General features: G+C 38.0%; 1 protein-coding gene across 7 annotated transcripts in view; it reads left to right on the top strand.

Moving 5' to 3' along the window:
- Positions 1–20,203, top strand: part of LOC132397356 (growth arrest-specific protein 2) — a 167,963-nt gene that overhangs the window by 64,038 nt on the left and 83,722 nt on the right. For all 7 annotated transcript variants that reach the window (XM_059976024.1, XM_059976020.1, XM_059976022.1 and 4 more), the window contains one exon: positions 16,986–17,127. In XM_059976024.1, the coding sequence (XP_059832007.1) occupies positions 16,986–17,127 (142 nt within the window). The remainder of the gene's footprint in view (positions 1–16,985; positions 17,128–20,203) is intronic.

The raw sequence follows: 20,203 nt of genomic DNA, 5'->3' as shown, positions 1-20,203 counted from the left end.
GAAATATGCCGTGTCTCCCTTAGCTCTCACCAATTTTTAGACATGTCTCAAGAAGCATCACTTATGGATGTACCTCAGCTTGGTGTGGCAACTGCTCTACCCGAGACTATAAGAAACTGCAGAGTTGTGGACAGAGCTCAGCACATCATGGAAACCAGCCTCCCATCCATGGACTCTGTCTGCAGTTTATTCTGCCTTTGTAAAGCAGCCAACGTAATCAAAGACTCTATGCACCTCAGCAACCAACTTAAATTTACAAAATTTACCAGTTTACCATTTTTAGTTTTCTTTGTCTTTGCTACTTAATTTTATACAGCATCCATAATTTCAAACCGTAACCTTTTGGATTATAAGTCAGCACATCCATATTGATGTCACTGCTAAACCTTTAGTCCATTATCACTGTCATTTTGGTTGATACGTTATAACCTTATAACAATAGTTACAATAATTTTCAATACCTGTTGTTTTTATATTACATGACTAAACTTGATAATTATTTTAATAGTTTGCACATAATTTAGGTTACATTTTGGATTGTAATTTAAATACATCTTGATTATAATTCTCTACTCTTAAGTTGTAGTTTTTGACTACTGCTTTTTTTGAGTGTGCTTTCCCCATCTCACCTGGTCCCTCAACACCAGCTCCATAGCCAAGAAAGCCCAGCAGCGTCTCTACTTTTGCAAAGGCTGAGACTTTTTGCAAAGTCCATCTCCCACACCCCATCCTCACCACATTCTACAGAGGATGTATCGAGAGCAACCTGAGCAGCTGCATCACTGCCTGGTTCGGGAATCGCACCGTCTCAGATCGCAAGACTCTGCTGCAGATAGTGAGGTCAGCTGAGAAGATCATCAGGGTCTTTCAAGTCAAGTCAAATCAACTTTTATTGTCATTTTGACCATAACTGCTGGTACAGTGCATAGTAAAAATGAGACAACGTTTTTCAGGACCATGGTTTACATGACACAGTACAAAAAACTAGATTGAACTATGTAATAAACAAAACACAGAAAGCTATACTAGACTACAGACCTACACTAGACTGCATAAAGTGCACAAAAACAGTGCAAGCATTACAATAAATAATAAACAGGACAATAGGGCAAAGTTTCAGTCCAGGCTTCGGGTATTGAGGAGTCTGATAGCTTGGGGGAAGAAACTGTTATATAGTCTGGTCGTGAGAGCCCGAATGCTTCGGAGCCTTTTCCCAGATGACAGGAGGGAGAAGAGATTGTATGAGGGGTGCTTGGGGTCCTTCATAATGTTGTTTCCTTTGCAGATGCAGCATGTAGTATAAATGTCCGTGATGGCGGGAAGAGAGACCCCAATGATCTTCTCAGCTGACCTCACTATCCGCTGTAGGGTCTTGCGATCCGAGATGGTGCAATTTCCAAACCAGGCAGTGTTGCAGCTGCTCAGGATGTTCTCAATACAACCCCTGTAGAATGTGATGAGGATGGGGGTGGGAGATGGACTTTCCACAGCCTTCACAAAAAGTAGAGACACTGCTGGGCTTCCTTTGCTATGGAGCTGGTGTTAAGGGACCAGGTGAGATTCTCCGGTGAGATTTCTTCCTGCTATTGCAGACACTTACACCATATGCTGCACCTGCAAAGCTAACAGCATTATGAAGGACCCCATGCACCCCTCATACAAACTCTTCCCCCTCCTGTCATCTGGCAAAAGGTACTGAAGCATTTGGGCTCTCACGACCAGCCTGTGCAACAGTTTCTTCCCCCAAGCCATCAGACTCCTCAATACCCAGAGTCTAGACTGACATCTACATCATTTATTATTGTATTGAAAATTGTCCTCTTCTGTGCCTGTTATCTTGTTAATTATTGTACTGCCCTGCACTGTTTTGTGCACTTTATGTAGTCCTGTATAGGTCTGTAGGGTAGTTTTTGTGTTGTTTTACATAGTCTAGTCTTGAGATGTCTCACATTTTCTAGTGTAGTTTTGTGTTGTTTCATGTAGCACCATGGTCCTGGAGGAATGTTATTTTGTTTTTACTATGTACTGTACCAGCAGTTTATGGTTGAAATGACAATAAATGTGACTTGACTTGACATTTGGGTGTGCTAAGTTTACCATGCACTTTAGTCCTGTATTTAACCACATAAAATTAGATATCATTACTGTTTCATTACCTAGAATAATCATCTGTCATTAGTTATGATTGGACTATGAATACTAGACACCATCAAACTAGCATCGTAGTTTGGTATTCAGAGTAAGCTGGAATGCATGAGTAAACTTTCCATTAACCACAAGAATCCTGCAGCTGCTGTGTGAAAGAAAATGCCATTTGGGCCAAGTATTTTGTTAAACCAGCAGTGGTACTTTAAAAATTATGTGAGATTAAGCTGGGTGATAGGTTAAAGTATAACTTGTATGACTGCATTCCAACAAAATTACATCTTTTAGCAGATGTGTATTTTTAATAGGATTTGATCATTTTCTTTTGAGTTAAGCTGTTAACATGTGGACTTTTAAAATTTTATTCTAATAATTTGTCAGATTCACAAATCAGTAGTTTATCTTAAATTGTCCAATGCATCCATTAAGTTTAGAACAACCAAAGAAATGGCTTGTTCTCAGCAAAATAAAACCCCAGTTATAATTGGAATTGCGCAGAATGTGTGTGTGTGTGTGTGTGTGTGTGTGAGAGAGAGAGAGAGAGAGAGAGACATTGAGACATATCTACCTATTTAATTTACATTTCAGTACAATTTGCTGGCTACATGACTGAGCTTATACTGAGATGCAAATCGTTTTGAAGTCTTGGTAAATGGGGATATTTTGCATGCTGCAAATGTTTCAATTACTAAAATAGGGCTGACATGGTTTAACCCTGTGGCCATTGAGGAACTTTGGAATGTGGAAGAAGTTTTGTACAGAATTAATGCTATTATTTGCATATACATACAATAAAAAATAATAAATTAACAACAGTTTAAATTTGTCTGTTACCTAAGATTTTGCCAGAGTAATTGAACCTGTTTGTGTTCAATAAAGATCAGCATTTATTTGCAAATAATGTTTTCAATTGCCACAGATCAATTTAATTATTCTTTACATTTTCCTAATTTCACTCTTCCTATGGAAGATGAACTGATTTAAAAAAAAAATGCATTTTAGTTTTACTGGCAGTTCGTGTATAAATATCATGTCATGAATAAATCATCTTGAATTTATATATCAGGACTTCGATAACAGCATCTGTTTTGTTATCCTGCATAATATGGTATTGTATTATTAGTTGATTAATACAATTCTTTAAAATGGCTGGTTATCACTATGAAATATTGAAAATGCTACACCAAGGCTTTCTTAACTTGCTAGCTGCACTTCACTGGTGATTTCCTGACTTGGCTCCAACAATGGATTTCTCATGGAGTTCAGTGAATTCCCTAGTCATTACAGTATATTAGGGCATCTATCCTGTGCAGAATCATTGAGTCCATTCATTAGAATGAAGAATACCCACAAGGATCTTGGGGAGGTGTAAGTAATTGAGTTTGTTTAAAATGTATTAATTATTTAGTTTTAAGTGTTTTTTAAATTTTTAACTGTTTTAAATATCAATTATCCAATTGATTTAAATAATTTTAAATGTCTTGAATGGTTCTGAATATTAGATATATTCAGGAGCATTTAAATTTATTGACAAGTATGATACTTAAGTCTGATGGATGGTCAAACCCAAGTTAATCATTTTAGCCATTTGTCAGTTTTCCTTATATTCTAAGAGGTGGGCCATCATGGCACATGCAGGTGATGGCATTACATTCTGTTATGGCTTTGCATTGAGTAACAAGACAATACCGGTAGATCCAGAAATTTTTAAGTTCAAGTTTACCCTATAGGCCAGTTGTTGTGTATCAATATTTAAATAATATTTGAGTAATATTGTGTATATAATGTTTGATTAAGCATTTTTGTTTGTTTAAATAATTAATTACAGGCTATATGCAAAAATACATTACGTGCATATGTTATTGCTCTACCATGTGATACGTATGCGCCTTGCTTAAAGAAAGGGTTTAGATCTGCATTCCTGGACTCCTGTGTTATGCTTCGAATTAATTTAATGTTCTGAAATTACGGAAGATACTATTGGCAATGAGGTGCTTTTTAGAAGGAACCTGAGATGGTTACTGACCTGTTCAAGCAGAGTGAGACATTCAAGGTTTTAAAAAAAAAAACAGCTTAGTGCAACCCAACACATGAAGGGACCATCTTCAGAAGGGAAGACATGATTGAGTTTTTTAAGCCAGAAAACAGTAGAATTCAAAGTTCATAAAGAATGAGTACCAGGTGATAATCATTAAAAATCATAAATGGTTGGCTACATAGGAAAGGTTGACAAGTTTGATTACATTATGTGTATCTGGCTCATGTACACTGAACTACTGGAACAGTATTTTGAAGAAAATGAGAAACAAGTGTCAATTTTGGTAAGTGCATTAGGTTTAAAAGCATACAGTTTGCTTCAAAATTTGACTGCTTCAACCAAACCATCAGAAATGAACTTTGCTGCTATTATAAAAGTAATGCAGGAACACTTAGAACCAAAGGCATTGTCGATTTCAGAATGCATTAAGTTTCATAAGTGGAATCAAAAAGAAGGGGGTTCCATTTCAGTGTAGGTGGCAGAATTGAAGAGATTCTCTAAACATTGTCAATTTGGTAATGGGCTTAAAGACACACTAATAGATAATTTAGTTTGTGGAATCTTAAAAGAAAGCAATCAGAAACTAACTGAAGCACAGCTTACATTCAAACTAACAGTGAAAATTGCTGTTTCAGTGGAAACCACAGGCAGAGGCACAATTGAGTTGCAGTCAGGAGTGAAAGTGTGTGTGAACAAAATTGCAACATCTAAACAGAATCCTGCTTGGCTGAACAAATTGTGTTAATGTTGTGGCAGGGGCTCACGTATAGATAATAATTTCAGGTATAAAGGTGAAACTTGTAGAAAATGCAACAAAGTAGAACACTTACAAACAGCATGTCAGGCAGACAAAATAAACAGACTATGCAGAGAAGAGAAAAAGATAAAACTTCAAGACTTAGTTTTTTTAAAAAAAAGCACTAATCTGCATGTTGTTGATAGGGGAAAGATCTGAGAATGATGAGAATGACACAATTGTAGTGTGAAAGTTAGCAATAGTCAAGCAATAGGTAGGAATTAGCGGCCTGCAAACCTGAAAGAGCTGATATGCATCTGATTCCATCTCTAATCTTTCTTGGAATTGTTTTTGCCTCCTAAAATGGCCTTTTTAAAGTCATATCTGGACTTCTTGTATAGCTCTAGATTACTCGTTTTGAATGGCATAGATCTAGCCCTCAGTAGACTACGAATCTCCTGGTTCATCAATGGCTTTGGTTTGGGATTGTCTGGTATCTTCTCGAAGACACAAACTTATCCACCCAGGTGTACTCATTCTGAGTTGAAGATGAATCCATAAGTACTGTCCAGTCCTCTGACTCAAGGCAAATCTGTAAGTGTTCTTCTGCCTCCCTTCTTGGTCCTCACCCTTGGTGCTGTTGTGAGTTTTATATTAATAAGTTATCCCTTTGTTTTGCTGACTGGTTGATATAAAGGCCAAAAACAATCAATATCAAATCAATTAATGAAGACAAAGTAAGACTTACTGTTAGATGAAACGATGTTAAAGATAAATTTTTAAAAATGGCCTCAGTATTGTGGGAGAATTCTCTCCTTTCAGGTTTAGCACATTTTCATGAAAGTTTATTAAATTTGTAAACAAATTGCTTGAAATCTTCCTGATTTTGGTATAACTTGGTTATATGTAGTTTGTGTATTTTTCATAACTGGATTCTTTATTAAATAAACTTGCATATACATTTGCCTTGGCTCTGTTGGAAAAAAATGAAATCAAATCATTAGAAAGAGGTGACATAAGGTTGGAAGATGTTGAATCATTGTGGTTAAAGGGTAAAAAAGCTCTGAGGGTCATATACAGACACCCAAACAGTAGTAGTATACATGTTACAACAGGAGATAGAGCATGCATACCAAAAGGGCAATGTTACAGTAGTCGTGGGGAGTCCAATATGTAGTTAGATTGGGAAAATTAGGTTGGTGTAGGATTACAAGAGGGGGAATTTCTAGAATGCCTATGAGATGGCTTTTTAGAGCAACTCGTGGTTGATCCAACTACAGGGTTCAGCTATTCTGGACTGGGTGTTGTGCAATGAACTAAATTGATTGAACGGCTTAAAGTAAAAGAACCTTCTGGGCAAGTGATCATAATATAGAAACATAGAAAACCTGCAACACAATACAGGTCCTTCGGCCCACAAAATTTTTCCGAGCATGTCCCTACCTTAGAAATTACTAGGCTTATCCATAGCCCTCTATTTATCTAAGCTCAATGTACCTATCCAAATGTCTCTTAAAAGACCCTATCATATCTGCCTCCACCACAGTTGCCGGCAGCCCATTCCACGCACTCACCACTCTCTGAGTAAAAAAACTTACCCCTGACATCTCCTCTGTACCTACTACTCAGCCCCTTAAAACTGTATCTTCTTGTGGCAACCACTTCAGCCCTGGGGAAAAAGCCTCTGACTATCCACACAATCAATGCCTCTCATCATCTTATACACCTCTATCAGGTCACCTCTCATGCTCCATTGCTCCAAGGAGAAAAGGCCGAATTCACTCAACCTATTCTCATAAGGCATGCTCCCCAATCCAGGCAACGTTCTTGTAAATCTCCTCTGCACCCTTTCTATGGCTTCCACATCCTTCCTGTAGTGGGGCAACCAGAACTGAGCACAGTACTCCAAATGGGGTCTGACCAGGGTCCTATATAGCTGCAACATTACCTCTCAGCTCCTAAATTCAATTCCCCTATTGATGAAGGCCAATACACCATTTGCGGCCTTAACTACACAGTCAACCTGTGCAGCTGCTTTGAGCATCCTATGGACTTGGACCCCAAGATCCCGCTGATCCTCCACACTACCAAGAGTCTTACCATTAATATTATATTCTGCCATCATATTTGACCTACCAAAATGAACCACTTCACTCTTATCTGGGTTGAACTCCATCTGCCACTTCGCAGCCCAGTTTTGCATCCTATCAATGTCCTGCTGTAACCTCTGACAGCCCTCTATACTGTCCACAACACCCCCAACCTTTGTGTCATCAGCAAACTTACTAACCCATTCCTCCATTTCCTCATCCAGGTCATTTATAAAAAATCACAAAGAGTAACGGTCCCAGAATAGATCCCTGAGGCACCCCACTGGTGACTGACCATGCAGAATATGACCTGTCTAGAACCTCTCTTTGCCTTCTGTGGGCAAGCCAGTTCTGGATCCACAAAGCAATGTCCCCTTGGATCCCATGCCTTTTTACTTTCTCAATAAGCCTTACATGGGGTACCTTATCAAATGCCTTACTGAAATCCATATACACTACATCTACTGCTCTTCCTTCATCAATGTGTTTAGTCACATCCTCAAAAAATTCAATCAGGCTCGTAAGGCACGACCTGCTCTTGACAAAGCCATGCTGACTACTCCTAATCATATTATACCTCTCCAAATGTTCATAAGTCTTGCCTCTCAGGATCTTCTCCATCAGCTTACCAACCACTGAGGTAAGACTCACTGGTCTATAATTTCTTGGGCTATCTCTACTCCCTTTCTTGAATAAAGGAACAACATTTGCAACTCCCCAGTCCTCTGGAACCTCTCCTTTCCCCATTGATGATGGAAAGATCATCGCCAGAGGATCAGCAATCTCCTCCCTCGCCTCCCACAGTAGCCTGGGGTACATCTCATCCAGTCCGGGCGACTTATCCAACTTGATGCTTTCCAAAAGCTCCAGCACATCCTCCTTCTTAATATCTACATGCTTAAGCTTTTCAGTTTGCTGCAAGTCATCACTATAATCACCAAGATCCTTTTCCATAGTGAATACTGAAGTAAAGTATTCATTAAGTACCTCTGCTGTTTCCTCTGGTTCCATACACACTTTCCCACTGTCACCCTTGATAGGTCCTATTCTTTCACATCTGTCCTCTTGCTCTTTTGAATATAATCGAATTCACCCTGAAATTTGAGAAGGAGAAGCTAAAGTATTAGTATTAGAATAGAGTAAGTGGAATGACAGAGGCATGAAAGAGGAATTGGCTAGGATTGATTGGGAAAAGAACACTGCAGGGATAATGGCAGAAACATCCCTGCCAGTATTCTTTTCCAATCAATTCCATGGCTGGCATTTCTGGAAGCAATTTGGAAGGCACAGGATATATTCATCCCAAAAAGGAAAGGTATTCTGAAAGCAAGATGACACAACCGTGGGTAACAAGGGAAGTCAAAGCCCACTTAAAAGACAAAGAGAAGGCATATAATAGACCAAAAATTAGTAGGAAGTTAGGGGATTAGGATGTTTCTAAATACCCAAAGAAAGCAACTAAAAAAAGTCATTAAGAAGGTAAAGGTGGAGTACAAAAGTAAGCTAGTCAACAATATTAAAGAGGATACCAGAAGTTTCTTATGATGCATAAAGTGTAAAAGAGAGGCAAGAATGGATATTAGACCGCTGAAAAATGATGCTGGCGAGGTAGTGAGGACAACAAAATGACGGATAAACTGAATAAGTATGTTGTATCAGTCTTCACTGAAAGACACTAGCAGTATGGTCGAAGTTCCAGGTGTCAGGGGTCATGAAGTATGTGAAGTTACTGTAAATAGAGAGAAGGGTCTTGGTGAAACTGAAAGGTCTGAAGGCAGATAAGTCACCTGAACCAGGTATACACCCTAGAGTTTTGAATGAGGTGGCTGAAGAGATTACGGATACTTCATACCTTCTCGAAAAATATAAGTTGATGTCAGCAATATTAAGCTATCCATGCAATCTTTATCCTTGTTTACATATACGTCATAAGATCACATTCAGTGATACACTTCAGGCAAATGAATGTATCCTACAAATCCCTTTTGTTTATGAGCAATTATAAAATTGAAATTGTGATGAATCATGGAAAACTTAACTAAATTATTTATGTGTTAAAATTGTACAGATAATACATAAGCTGTAGATGTATTGGTGGTGTTGTTAACTGTAAAAAGGTACCCGAAGAGCTGATGCAGAACATGGACTATATATAAATGCTCTTTCCTTGAAATTCTTTTCTCTATGTGGAGACTTCTGGGACAATAAGTTATATGTTTGTTACTTAAAAAGATTGGAAGCCAATCCAGGATAATCCTTTATGGCCATCGAGTTGGCAAAGACAAAGGGAAATTCAAGGAGAAACATTAGAGGTTCACAAAAAAATGGGATAGAAATCAGTGTGCATGAAATGAAGTTATTGTTTTACCGACTCTTGATGAATACTGTCAGAGTAAACATTGTCTTAAGACTGAAGGGGAAAAAACTAAGCAGAAGGAAGAATATTTGATTAGGCATAAGCACTGTTTGGGAAGATAGAACAGAGAGAACAGACTGAAGGCAATGTCACCTTGTCAAGAGTGTTAAAAGACTAAAAGATATGAACAATTTATCCACTCTTACATGTTTTAGGTATAGAATTTTGTTCTTAATAGACTCTTGATTCTTTGCATAAACAGTTCTTGGACAGTTTAAGTATTAGAAGTTCTGTGACTCCTTTGCATTTTACAAAATGTTAAGATATTCCATAAAGTCCTATGTATTATGCAATTTAAGTATTTGTTCATTGATAACTTAATAACATCTATTTTACCTAAATATCCAATGAGGCAAGCAGCAGTCATAATACTATGCAATCTTCAGATAAAGTACATTCAAAGAATACCTTATTTTATATTTAAAGTTACTTTGTTCTCATTCATCACAGGGAAATATGGAAATTTATCATGTAATAATTATATTGTCTTCCCACGTGGTGATTTTATCCTTAGCTAGAAGGAGAGAATGTAATTATGTTTTGACTATTTCCCTTCATAAATACGAGCAAAGAAAGATATGTGGGAACAAGTTAAAAGGAAATGCATCCAGATGTTAGTCTTTTACTACATTGCAAATAAACTCTCCTGTGCAAATTGGAACTCAAAACCAAATGAAAACATCAGCAAAAGTGAGGGTTACAAGTATCTAGAATTATTCAGACCCTATTTCAGGGAAATATGGGTCTGCATTCTTAGATCACTTTGTTCTACCTCAATTCTCAGTGTGTTGCTGTATAAATTCTATCCTGGTTTGTTCTCCCAAAGTGTACCACCTCACTCATGTCTGTATTAAATTTGATCTGCCTTTTTTCTGCCCATTTTCCAGCTGATCTAGATCTATTTTGCAGGCTTTGATAGCCTTCATCACTGGCCACTATACCCCCAATCTTGGTCTCATTTGCAAATTTGCTGATCCAGTTTACCACATTATCATCCAGATTGCCCAGTTTATTGACAAAGATGACAAACAACAGACCCAGCACTGATCCTTGTAGCACACTACTAGTCATAGGCCTCCAGTGAGGGAGGCCATTTACTGTCACTCTCTAGCTTCTCCCACAAGCCAATGTCAATTCTGATTTACTATATCATTCTGAATGCCAAGAGACTGAACCTTGACCAATCTCCCATGCAGGCCCTTGTTAAAGATCTTGCTAAAGTCCACGTAGAAAAAATGTACTGCTTTTCCTTCATCAGCAATCCTGGTAACTGCCTCGATAAACTATAACATTGGTTAGAAATAAACTACATGCACAAAGCTGTGCTGACTATCCCTTAATCAGGCCCTTTCTATCCAAACAAATATATTCGGTGCCTAAGAATACCATCCAATTACTTACTAAACACTGATGTCAGGCTCACTGGCTTATGATTTTCCACTTTATTCTTAGAATCATTTTTAAACAACAGAATAACATTAGCTATCTTCAAAACCCCTGGCACCTCGCCCATGGCTAAGGACGTTTTGAATATCTTTGCTAGGGCCCTTGCAATTTCTGCACCAGCCTCACAGAAGGTCCGAGGTGAAACCTTGCCAGGTCTTGGGGTTTATTCACCCTAAATTGCCTCAAGGCAGCAAGCACCACTTCCTCTATAATCTGTAAATGTTTATATACTTTTTGTCTTTTACTCTACTTTTTTCTCTAGATGTTGTGATTGCCTTGGCGGTGGTCTTATCGGTACTGAAATTACTTTAATTTCAGCATAACCATAGTGATAATCATTTGTCTTCAATATTCAGGTGCCTTTCTGGAAAATTCAATGCTATCATTAATGGTTCTTCCTCACCCTTAGTTGAAGCATCAAAGATTCAAAGCTTCAAGGTACAAGGGGTGATTGATAAGTTCGTGGTCTAAGGTAGAAGGAGTCAATTTTAGAAAACCTAGCACATTCATTTTTCATCATAGTCCCCTCCTACATTTACACATTTAGTCCAGCTGTCGTGGAGCATATGGATCTTGGACCTCCAGAAAGTGTCCACAGCATGGGTGATTGATAAGTTCATTGCCTAAGGTAGACGGAGATGAGTTATACATGCTACATATGCACGTGCAGGTCAGCTCTTTGAGTAATTATGCAGAAAGTTTGAAGTTAATTACTCATCTCCTTCTACCTTGGTCCACAAACTTATCAATCACCCTGCTGTGTTATTAACTTCAAACTTTCTGCACTCAAAGAGTTGCACTGCATGTGCATGTAACAATATATTTATTATCAAAGTATGTGTACAGTATACTACCCTGGATTTGTCTTCCCAAAGACAGCCACAAAACAAAGAAAAACATCAAACCCACTCACCCACTCCCCCCCACCACATATGCAAAAAAAATGAATTATGCAAATAGCAAAAAAAAAAGAAAAACACAGAATATAAAGCACAAGGTCAAAAGAATCCAGGCATACTCAGTTCAGATCAATCTACCTCTGTGTCGTTCATTATCTGCAGGCCAAAATAGCAACAAAACAACGGAGCAACCAGAAACAGATCGTAACACGAGCAACTGAGTCCAGTCCATAAATCGTGTCAATGGAGATACAAATTTAGATTTGCATCTTTTAGACAATAGACAATAGGTGCAGAAGTAGACCATTCGACCCTTTGAGCCTGCATCGCCATTTTGAGATCATGGCTGATCATCTATCAATACCCGGTTCCTGCCTTGTCCCCATATCCCTTGATTCCCCTATTCATAAGATACCTATCTAGCTCCTTCTTGAAAGCATCCAGAGAATTGGCCTCCACTACCTTCCGAGGCAGTGCATTCCAGACTCCCACAACTCTCAAGGAGAAGTTTTTCCTTTACTCTGTCCTATATGACCTACCCCTTATTCTCAAACCATGCCCTCTGGTACTGGACTCTCTCAGCATCTGGAACATATTTCCTGCCTCCATCTTGTCCAATCTCTTAATAATCTTATATGTTTCAATCAGATCCCCTCTCAATCTCCTTAATTCCAGCGTGTACAATCCCAGTCTTTCTAACCTCTCAGTGTAAGACAGTCCAGACATCCCAGGAATTAACCTTGTGAATCTACACTGTACTTCCTCTACAGCCAGGATGTCCTTCCTTAACCCTGGAGACCAAAACTGTACACAATACTCCAGGTGTGGTCTCACCAGGGCTCTGTACAAATGCAAGAGGATTTCCTTGCTCTTGTATCAATTCCCTTTGTAATAAAGGCCAACATTCCATTAGCCTTCTTCACTGCCTTGTGCACTTGCTTATTCACCTTCAGTGACTGATGAACAAGGACTCCTAGATCTCTTTGTATTTCTCCTTTACCTAACTCTACACCGTTCAGATAATAATCTGCCTTCCTGTTCTTACTCCCAAAGTGGATAACCTCATACTTATTCACATTAATCGTCATCTGCCAAGTATCTGCCCACTCACCCAGCCTATCCAAGTCACCCTGAATTCTCCTAACATCCTCATCACATGTCACACTGCCACCCAACTTAGTATCATCAGCAAATTTGCTGATGTTATTCTCAATTCCTTCGTCTAAATCGTTGACGTAAATTGTAAACAGCTGTGGTCCCAATACTGAGCCCTGTGGCACCCCACTAGTCACCACCTGCCATTCCGAGAAGCACCCATTCACCGCTACCGTTTGCTTTCTATCTACCAACCAGTTTTCTATCCATGTCAATGTCTTCTCCCCGATGCCCTGAGCTTTGATTTTACCCACCAATCTCCTATGTGGGACCTTATCAAATGCCTTCTGAAAATCGAGGTACACTACATCCACTGGATCTCCCCCGTCTAACTTCCTGGTTACATCCTCGAAAAACTCCAACAGATTAGTCAAGCATTTACCCATGGTAAATCCATGCTGGCTTGGCCCAATCCTTTCACTGCTATCTAGATATGCCACTATTTCATCCTTAATAATGGACTCTAGCATCTTCCCCACCACCGATGTCAGGCTGACAGGTCAATAGTTCTCTGTTTTCTCCCTCCCTCCTTTCTTAAAAAGTGGGATAACATTAGCCATTCTCCAATCCTCAGGAACTGATCCTGAATCTAAGGAACATTGGAAAATGATTACCAATGCATCCGCAATTTCCAGTGCCACCTCCTTTAGTACCCTAGGATGCAGACCATCTGGACCTGGGGATTTGTCAGCCTTCAGTCCCTTCAGTCTACTCATCACCGTTTCCTTCCTAATGTCAATCTGTTTCATTTCCTCTGTTACCTTATGTCCTTGGCCCATCCATACATCTGGGAGATTGCTTGTGTCTTCCTTAGTGAAAACAGATCTAAAGTACTCATTAAATTCTTCTGCCATTTCTCTGTTTTCCATAACAATTTCACCCAATTCCTTCTTCAAGGGCCCAACATTGTTCTTAACTATCTTCTTTCTCTTCACATACCTAAAAAAGCTTTTGCTATCTTCCTTTATATTCCTGGCAAGCTTGCTTTCGTACCTCATTTTTTCTCCCCGTATTGTCTTTTTAGTTAAGTTCTGTTGTTCCTTAAAAACTTCCCAATCATCTGTCCTCCCACTCCCCTTAGCTCTGTCATACTTACTTTTTTGTCAACCACTGTGGCCCCTTTCCCCCCTTTGAATCCTTCCTTCTCTGGGGGATGAACTGATTTTGCACATTGTGCATTATTCCCAAGAATACCTGCCATTGCTGTTCCACTGTCTTTTCTGCTAGGCTAGCCGTCCAGTCAACTTTGGCCAGCTCCTCCCTCATGGCTCCACAGTTTCCCCTGTGGTGTTCAACTGCAACACTGACTCCTCCGAGCAGCCCTTATCCTTCTCAAATTGCACATAAAAACTTATCATATTATGATCACTACCTCCTAATGGCTCCTGTACTGCAAGATCGCTTATCAAATCCTGTTCATTACATAACACTAAATCCAGAATAGTCTTGTCCCTGGTCGGCTCTCGTACAAGCTGTTCCAAGAATGCATCCTACAAACGCCCTATCCTGTGGTCCAGCACCAACCTGATTCTCCCAGTTCACCTGCATGTTGAAATCCCCCATAACTACTGCGACATTACCTTTGCCACATGCCAATGTTAACTCCCTATTCAACTTTGTGGTCAAAATATTTTAACTTTATTGATTAAAGGAAAAAGGAGACCACTAGCAGAAGCCATCCAAGCTTAAGATTATGCTAAATAAAAGGAGCTCTGTCATTTTCACCAATTTGTCAAAAATCTGTGCAAATTACTGATTCCTGTGGTGAAGCAGATTTACTGCAGTGGTTGAAAAAGTAACTGAATGAGTTCCTATCTGTGGCAAATACCACTGCGTCAAAAAAAAAATGGGGCATTAGTTAAATACCTTAGAATCACATTGATCTTCAAAGATACAGTATACAGTATTTGACAGGCCTTTGTAGTTTTTCAGTTAAAATTACTGAACGTTTCTTTCTGTCCAGTTTATTAAAAAGTTTGTCCTCGGAATTTTTGCATTGAAATTTGTTTTGATTCATTTGTACAGGATAATAGTGCTTGCAGTCTCCTCTTTCATATAGAATAAGGGATACAGAGTACAACATATGGCATGGTATTGTGCATTTAACACAAGAAAGTCATGGGGGTGAACTGAGTTGACAGTCAGCTGCCTGTTCAAAAGGGAACTGCGGGCTCTCGGTCTTTGGGAGTCTGCATTTCTCACATTTCTATGGCTGAACAGTGAAATATGGAGGTCTGAAATGAGTTGGAGGTCAGATGTCATTTTACCCTTTCCATCACTGCACTCCCTACTTATTCCAAATCAGGCCAGTAATGTGCTAAATGGAGTCTGCAGTTTGTATCTCATCTTCAGTTTTGCACTAGGGAAAACTGGCAAAGGAACAATGCCCTATTCAGTTGGACAGACTTGCCAACCCACATAAGAAAGGTCAAATGCATGTTGATAGCTGACTTTTTAGTCTTTTTAATTATTTAATATTTTAATGTATTTTTGAATTAAACTTATCTTTTTTTTTACTTTTTATTTATGATATTTAGAATAGTGTTAATCATCTTTAACTATTGCCGACATTTACAAACTGTACAAAAAACTTCGACAGGAAAGAATTTTTCAAAGGCTTTTGTGGTTTCTAGGGGCAGGGCCTCAGGATATGAAGCACTGTGACATTTCCACAGCACAGAACCCTCTCCACATTATGGTATGACCCTTTGGTGTGAGGGGTCAGTTTATTTGGCCTTCCACATCAGAAAATTTAAGTACGAGTAAGTGGAGATCATTGTGAAGAGTCCAGGCAGTAGAAAGGGTCCAGAATTCTTCGGCTCAATATGTTTAATTCTCTCATGACTGTCATCACATTTGATAGAATTTTTCTTTCCAAGCTTTTGGATTGTGATCTCTCATCATGTGATTTTTATCTTCAGCAATTTTTTTGTCATAATTCTTCTTTTGTTGTCTTACTCCATAAAAACAAAATATGTATACTATAATCTTTCTCACTTCCTCCATAGACATTACTTCCATAAGCCCACAATATAAATTTTATTTTGATAAAACTGGCTCTCTTTTTGAAATAAATTGAAGAGTATATACTGGAAAAGAAATGAAAATATTTAAGAAACATATTGACTGAGTACAGTTTTCTGAATTATACTGATACAACCAACCAAAAGACTACAGAATTCTCATTCAGCCCACAATGTCACAGGTTTGAGATAAAACATGAAGACTAGGCTTTCCAGGAAAATCAAGGACGTCAATCCCTTGTTGAAAATACTTATCAATCGTGTTCAGGATCTGGCTTTCATTAGCAAGATCAGCGTTTTGTTGCTCTTGTGAAGGTGCTGATGGCTGCCGACTTCAACTACTGCAAACTCCATGTGAAGGTATCACACTGCCCCTTTCCTAAAATAAAATCACCTTTCTATAATAGAATTAAAGTAAGGTGCAGCACGATAGTCCAGTAGTCAGTGCATCACTTTATAGCGCCAGTGATCATCGATTGGGTTTCAATTCTCATCGCTACCTATAAGGAATTTGTACATTTTCTCCATGACCCTGTGGATTCCCTCCCATGTTTCAAAGATTTATGGTTAGATTAGTGAGCTGTGGGTATGTTATGTTGGTGATGGATGTGTGACGACAATTGCAGGCTGCCCAGTGTGATTCTCGCTGATTGATTTGATGCAGGTAATACATTTCATTGTATGTTTCAATGTACATATAACTAATACAGCTAATCTTTAACATATATAATATTTTATTCTGAAATTTGTTTTTGTTGGTCTTTGTTTAAGCATTATTTTGGATGCCATATGTCTGTTTCCTGAAAAATTAAATGTCAGTTTATTTTTATTTTGCTATGAAGTAACTTGTTAGAAATGGGAGACTCCAGATTCTGAATGCCTACACCTTGCCACAAGGTCAATGTGAGCAAGTTCCATAATTAATGTGAATATAGCAATTCATAATGAAAAAAAGTTGAAGCAAAAAGCAAGATAAAGATAGTTAAACACTATATGCTACCTTCTCCACCAAGCTAATATCATGTTTGTATTCACAGAGTCTGCTTCTGAAGAAGATTCCTTGCAAAGCTAATGCTCCTTCGGGTTCTTTCTTTGCTCGTGACAATACTGCAAACTTCCTCGCCTGGTGTAGGGAAGTAGGGGTAGATGATACGTGCCTTTTTGAATCTGAAGGTTTGGGTATGTAGTCAAATATGTTTACATATTATATTGTTTGGGAATTAGCAATCATAGAAAAATTTGAAGAAAATATTAGGAGGATATGTACTTTTTGAGCTTTATCTTTTAGGTTGTATTGGTACCCTAACTTGATTTTGAAAAGCCCTATTTATCTTCATGAATGCTGTATCTATGCTGTCTGGGGAATAAATGAGCCTTTGTATACAGTTGAGTGACCTCCTTTCTGAAAAAGACAAAAGGTCACTTGACAAAAACTGACTGTGGTGCTGATCTTTCATGTAACTGATATGCACTTTCTGTGTATTAATGGCACTGTTTTGCACAATGATTTTCAACTGACAGCTTGACATACTTATCGCTATTTCTTTCTAAGATTCTTTAATGCAAAATAAAGCTGTTGGTGATCTCCAGAGAAATGTTATCAAAGATGACTGTCTATGCTTTTCACACTATTGGCTCAAATATTGCTTTTTTAGGATGTGCCACCAGTGGGAGGAACCTTCTTCATTGCATGACAAAGAAGAGCTGAAGCAGAAATTGTTATTAAGGTTCCACCTCAGTCAGTGTTAGCGTGCTGTCTGTGATATCATAAGATTGTATCCTCAGTGTTGTAATTGTCTTTCAATTGAACTCGGTAATAATTTTATTCATGAATCACTACTTATTGTCAGTTTCTATGTATAATACATTCATATCACTGTTTTTCATCAGTGCGTGTGAAACAAATGTGTGTGTTAAAGTTTTTGAATTCAACAATGATAGTCTTTTTTGGATTGCATTTTTAGTTAAAGATGCTCTTTGATTAGAAAATAATAAAAGATTTAATTCTCACGTTTTAACTTGCAATGAGTCAATTTGAAGTATTTGGATTAAGTAGAAAATTAATTCAAATTTCCCAATTTATTCATAACTTAGATGCAGTTAAACTGTAATATATCTTTTTGTTCCTACTTTTAATTAATTTTTTGAACATTGAAATATATTTTCAGATTAATGGTGAATTTGGTTGTTCTGTAAAACATTAGTGAATTGTGGATCAAAAATCAGGAATATTTGACTAATTTGGTTCCCTCCTAGCTAGGCACATTGAAATATTCCTTTAATTAATTTATTTAGATGATTGGGGTGGTTCTGTGTAATAGTAAAGGTGATAAATATTATAAAAACAACTTAAAATATATAAAGTAATTTTGTGTTTATTCATTTATGTAATTTCTTTAAACAAAAATATTGTGATCTTGTTATATTTATGATCTGTGCAGTGACTAACATTCCCCTCAAGGAATTCAGTCATACACCTACAGATATTAAGTCAACTGGTTTTAAAAGGCACAGAACAAATAAATCCATTCTGAAACACCACAGGGTAGAAATTGGACTCTGTTGTGTCCATTTTAAAGACATAAAGTAAATTTACCACATCCAATTTGCCGGATTAATATCCTGTGCTCTGGGAATGCCTGAAAAATTTGCCATAGGATTGTCTATCTTTCAGAGTACTACCTGAAACAGTCCTTGCCTCTTGACTAATGCCACTAAGTGGCCTTGTGTCTATCTTAGAAACCCTCAGTAAATTAGGTTGGTCAAAATCAAATAGAAATTAGAACTATTGCACTTCAATGTGGATGTGGCTTAGATAGTAGTAACAAGTAAATTGCCATTTAAAATTAAGGCAAGGTTATTTCAGCCCAGGTACCCATCACTCTGGTGTCTGATCCCTTGGGATTTATCTAGAGGCTCACCCCTGAGGCAATAGATCTTTGTCCAGTAAAATATGAACCACATCAGTATCACCTATTGAATACCTCAGAAAGACACCTTGGTCATAATGGGTGAGTTGGCCTGAAGGGTCTGTTTAAATGGTGTATAACTCTAATTCTTGTTTTTGGACTATCAAAAGTAGCTTAAAATTAGCTTGATGCCACTTGCTTTTAAACTGATGTGAAGAAGCTACAGCCCCATTACTCTGAGATTGTACTAGTCCTAAAAGCAGCTGTCATATCAAAAAAAAAAAATCCACTCTGCAGGATGACTGGAAGAAATGTTGTTTCCTTCACACTCTTCACATCTTATTGATCTCTCCCATGTAATGATTCTGAGAAATCAGTTTCACAGCAAAAAGGCTGGAATTTCCCTGAAATTTGCATTAAAAGAACTGCATCATTCAGACATGATGGTAATTTTCAATACAAGTTTTGTGTATAAGTAGTCACAGTACTTTCTCTATATTTTGTGCCGATTCAGCGAAACCTTTACCAATGTTTAAAGTAGCTCTATCACTATTAGCTATTTTCTGCAAATTTGCATTCAAAGTTGTGAAGTCACGGGATCTCGAATCACATTACCACTCATTTATGTTATCTTTAAAATGAGGATTTACAATATCTTGTTAACAACCACAGCATATTGATGATTTCATTGAATGTATTTTAGAATCAGAATCAGGTTTATTATCGCTGCCATGTCTCGTGCAATTTGTTAACTTAGCAGTAGCAGTTCAATGCAATACATAATATAGAAGAATAAATAAGTAAATCAATTTCAGTATATGTATATTGAATAGATAAAAAATGGTATAAAAACAGATATATATTAAAAAAACTGAGATAGAGTTCACGAGTTCAGTGTCCATTTAAGCAGAGGGGAAAAAGCTGTTCCTGAATCGCTAAGTGGGTGCTTTCAGGCTTCTGTACCACCTGCCTGATAGTAATGATGAGAAAATGACATGCTTTGGGTGCTGGGGGTCCTTAATAATGGTTGCTGCCTTTCTGAGACACTGCTCCTTGAAGATGTCCTGGGTACATTGTAGGCTAGTACCCAAGATGGACCTGACTAAATTTACGATCCTCTGCAGCTTTCTTCGGTCCGGTTCAGCAGCTCGCCCCCCACCCCCCATACCAGACAGTGATGCAGCCTGCCACAGTCCATTTATAGAAGTTTTTGAGTGTTTTTGTTGACATACCAAATCTATTCAAACTACTAACGAAGTATAGTTGCTGTCTTGCCTTCTTTATAGCTGCATCAATATGTTGGGACCAGGTTAGGTTCTCAGAGATTTTGACACCCAGGAACTTGA

This window comes from Hypanus sabinus, chromosome 7 (genome assembly GCF_030144855.1).
Source record: "Hypanus sabinus isolate sHypSab1 chromosome 7, sHypSab1.hap1, whole genome shotgun sequence".
Taxonomy (NCBI): domain Eukaryota; kingdom Metazoa; phylum Chordata; class Chondrichthyes; order Myliobatiformes; family Dasyatidae; genus Hypanus; species Hypanus sabinus.
The sequence above is the reverse complement of the archived record's forward strand: the minus strand, read 5'-3'. Positions and strand labels throughout refer to the sequence as shown.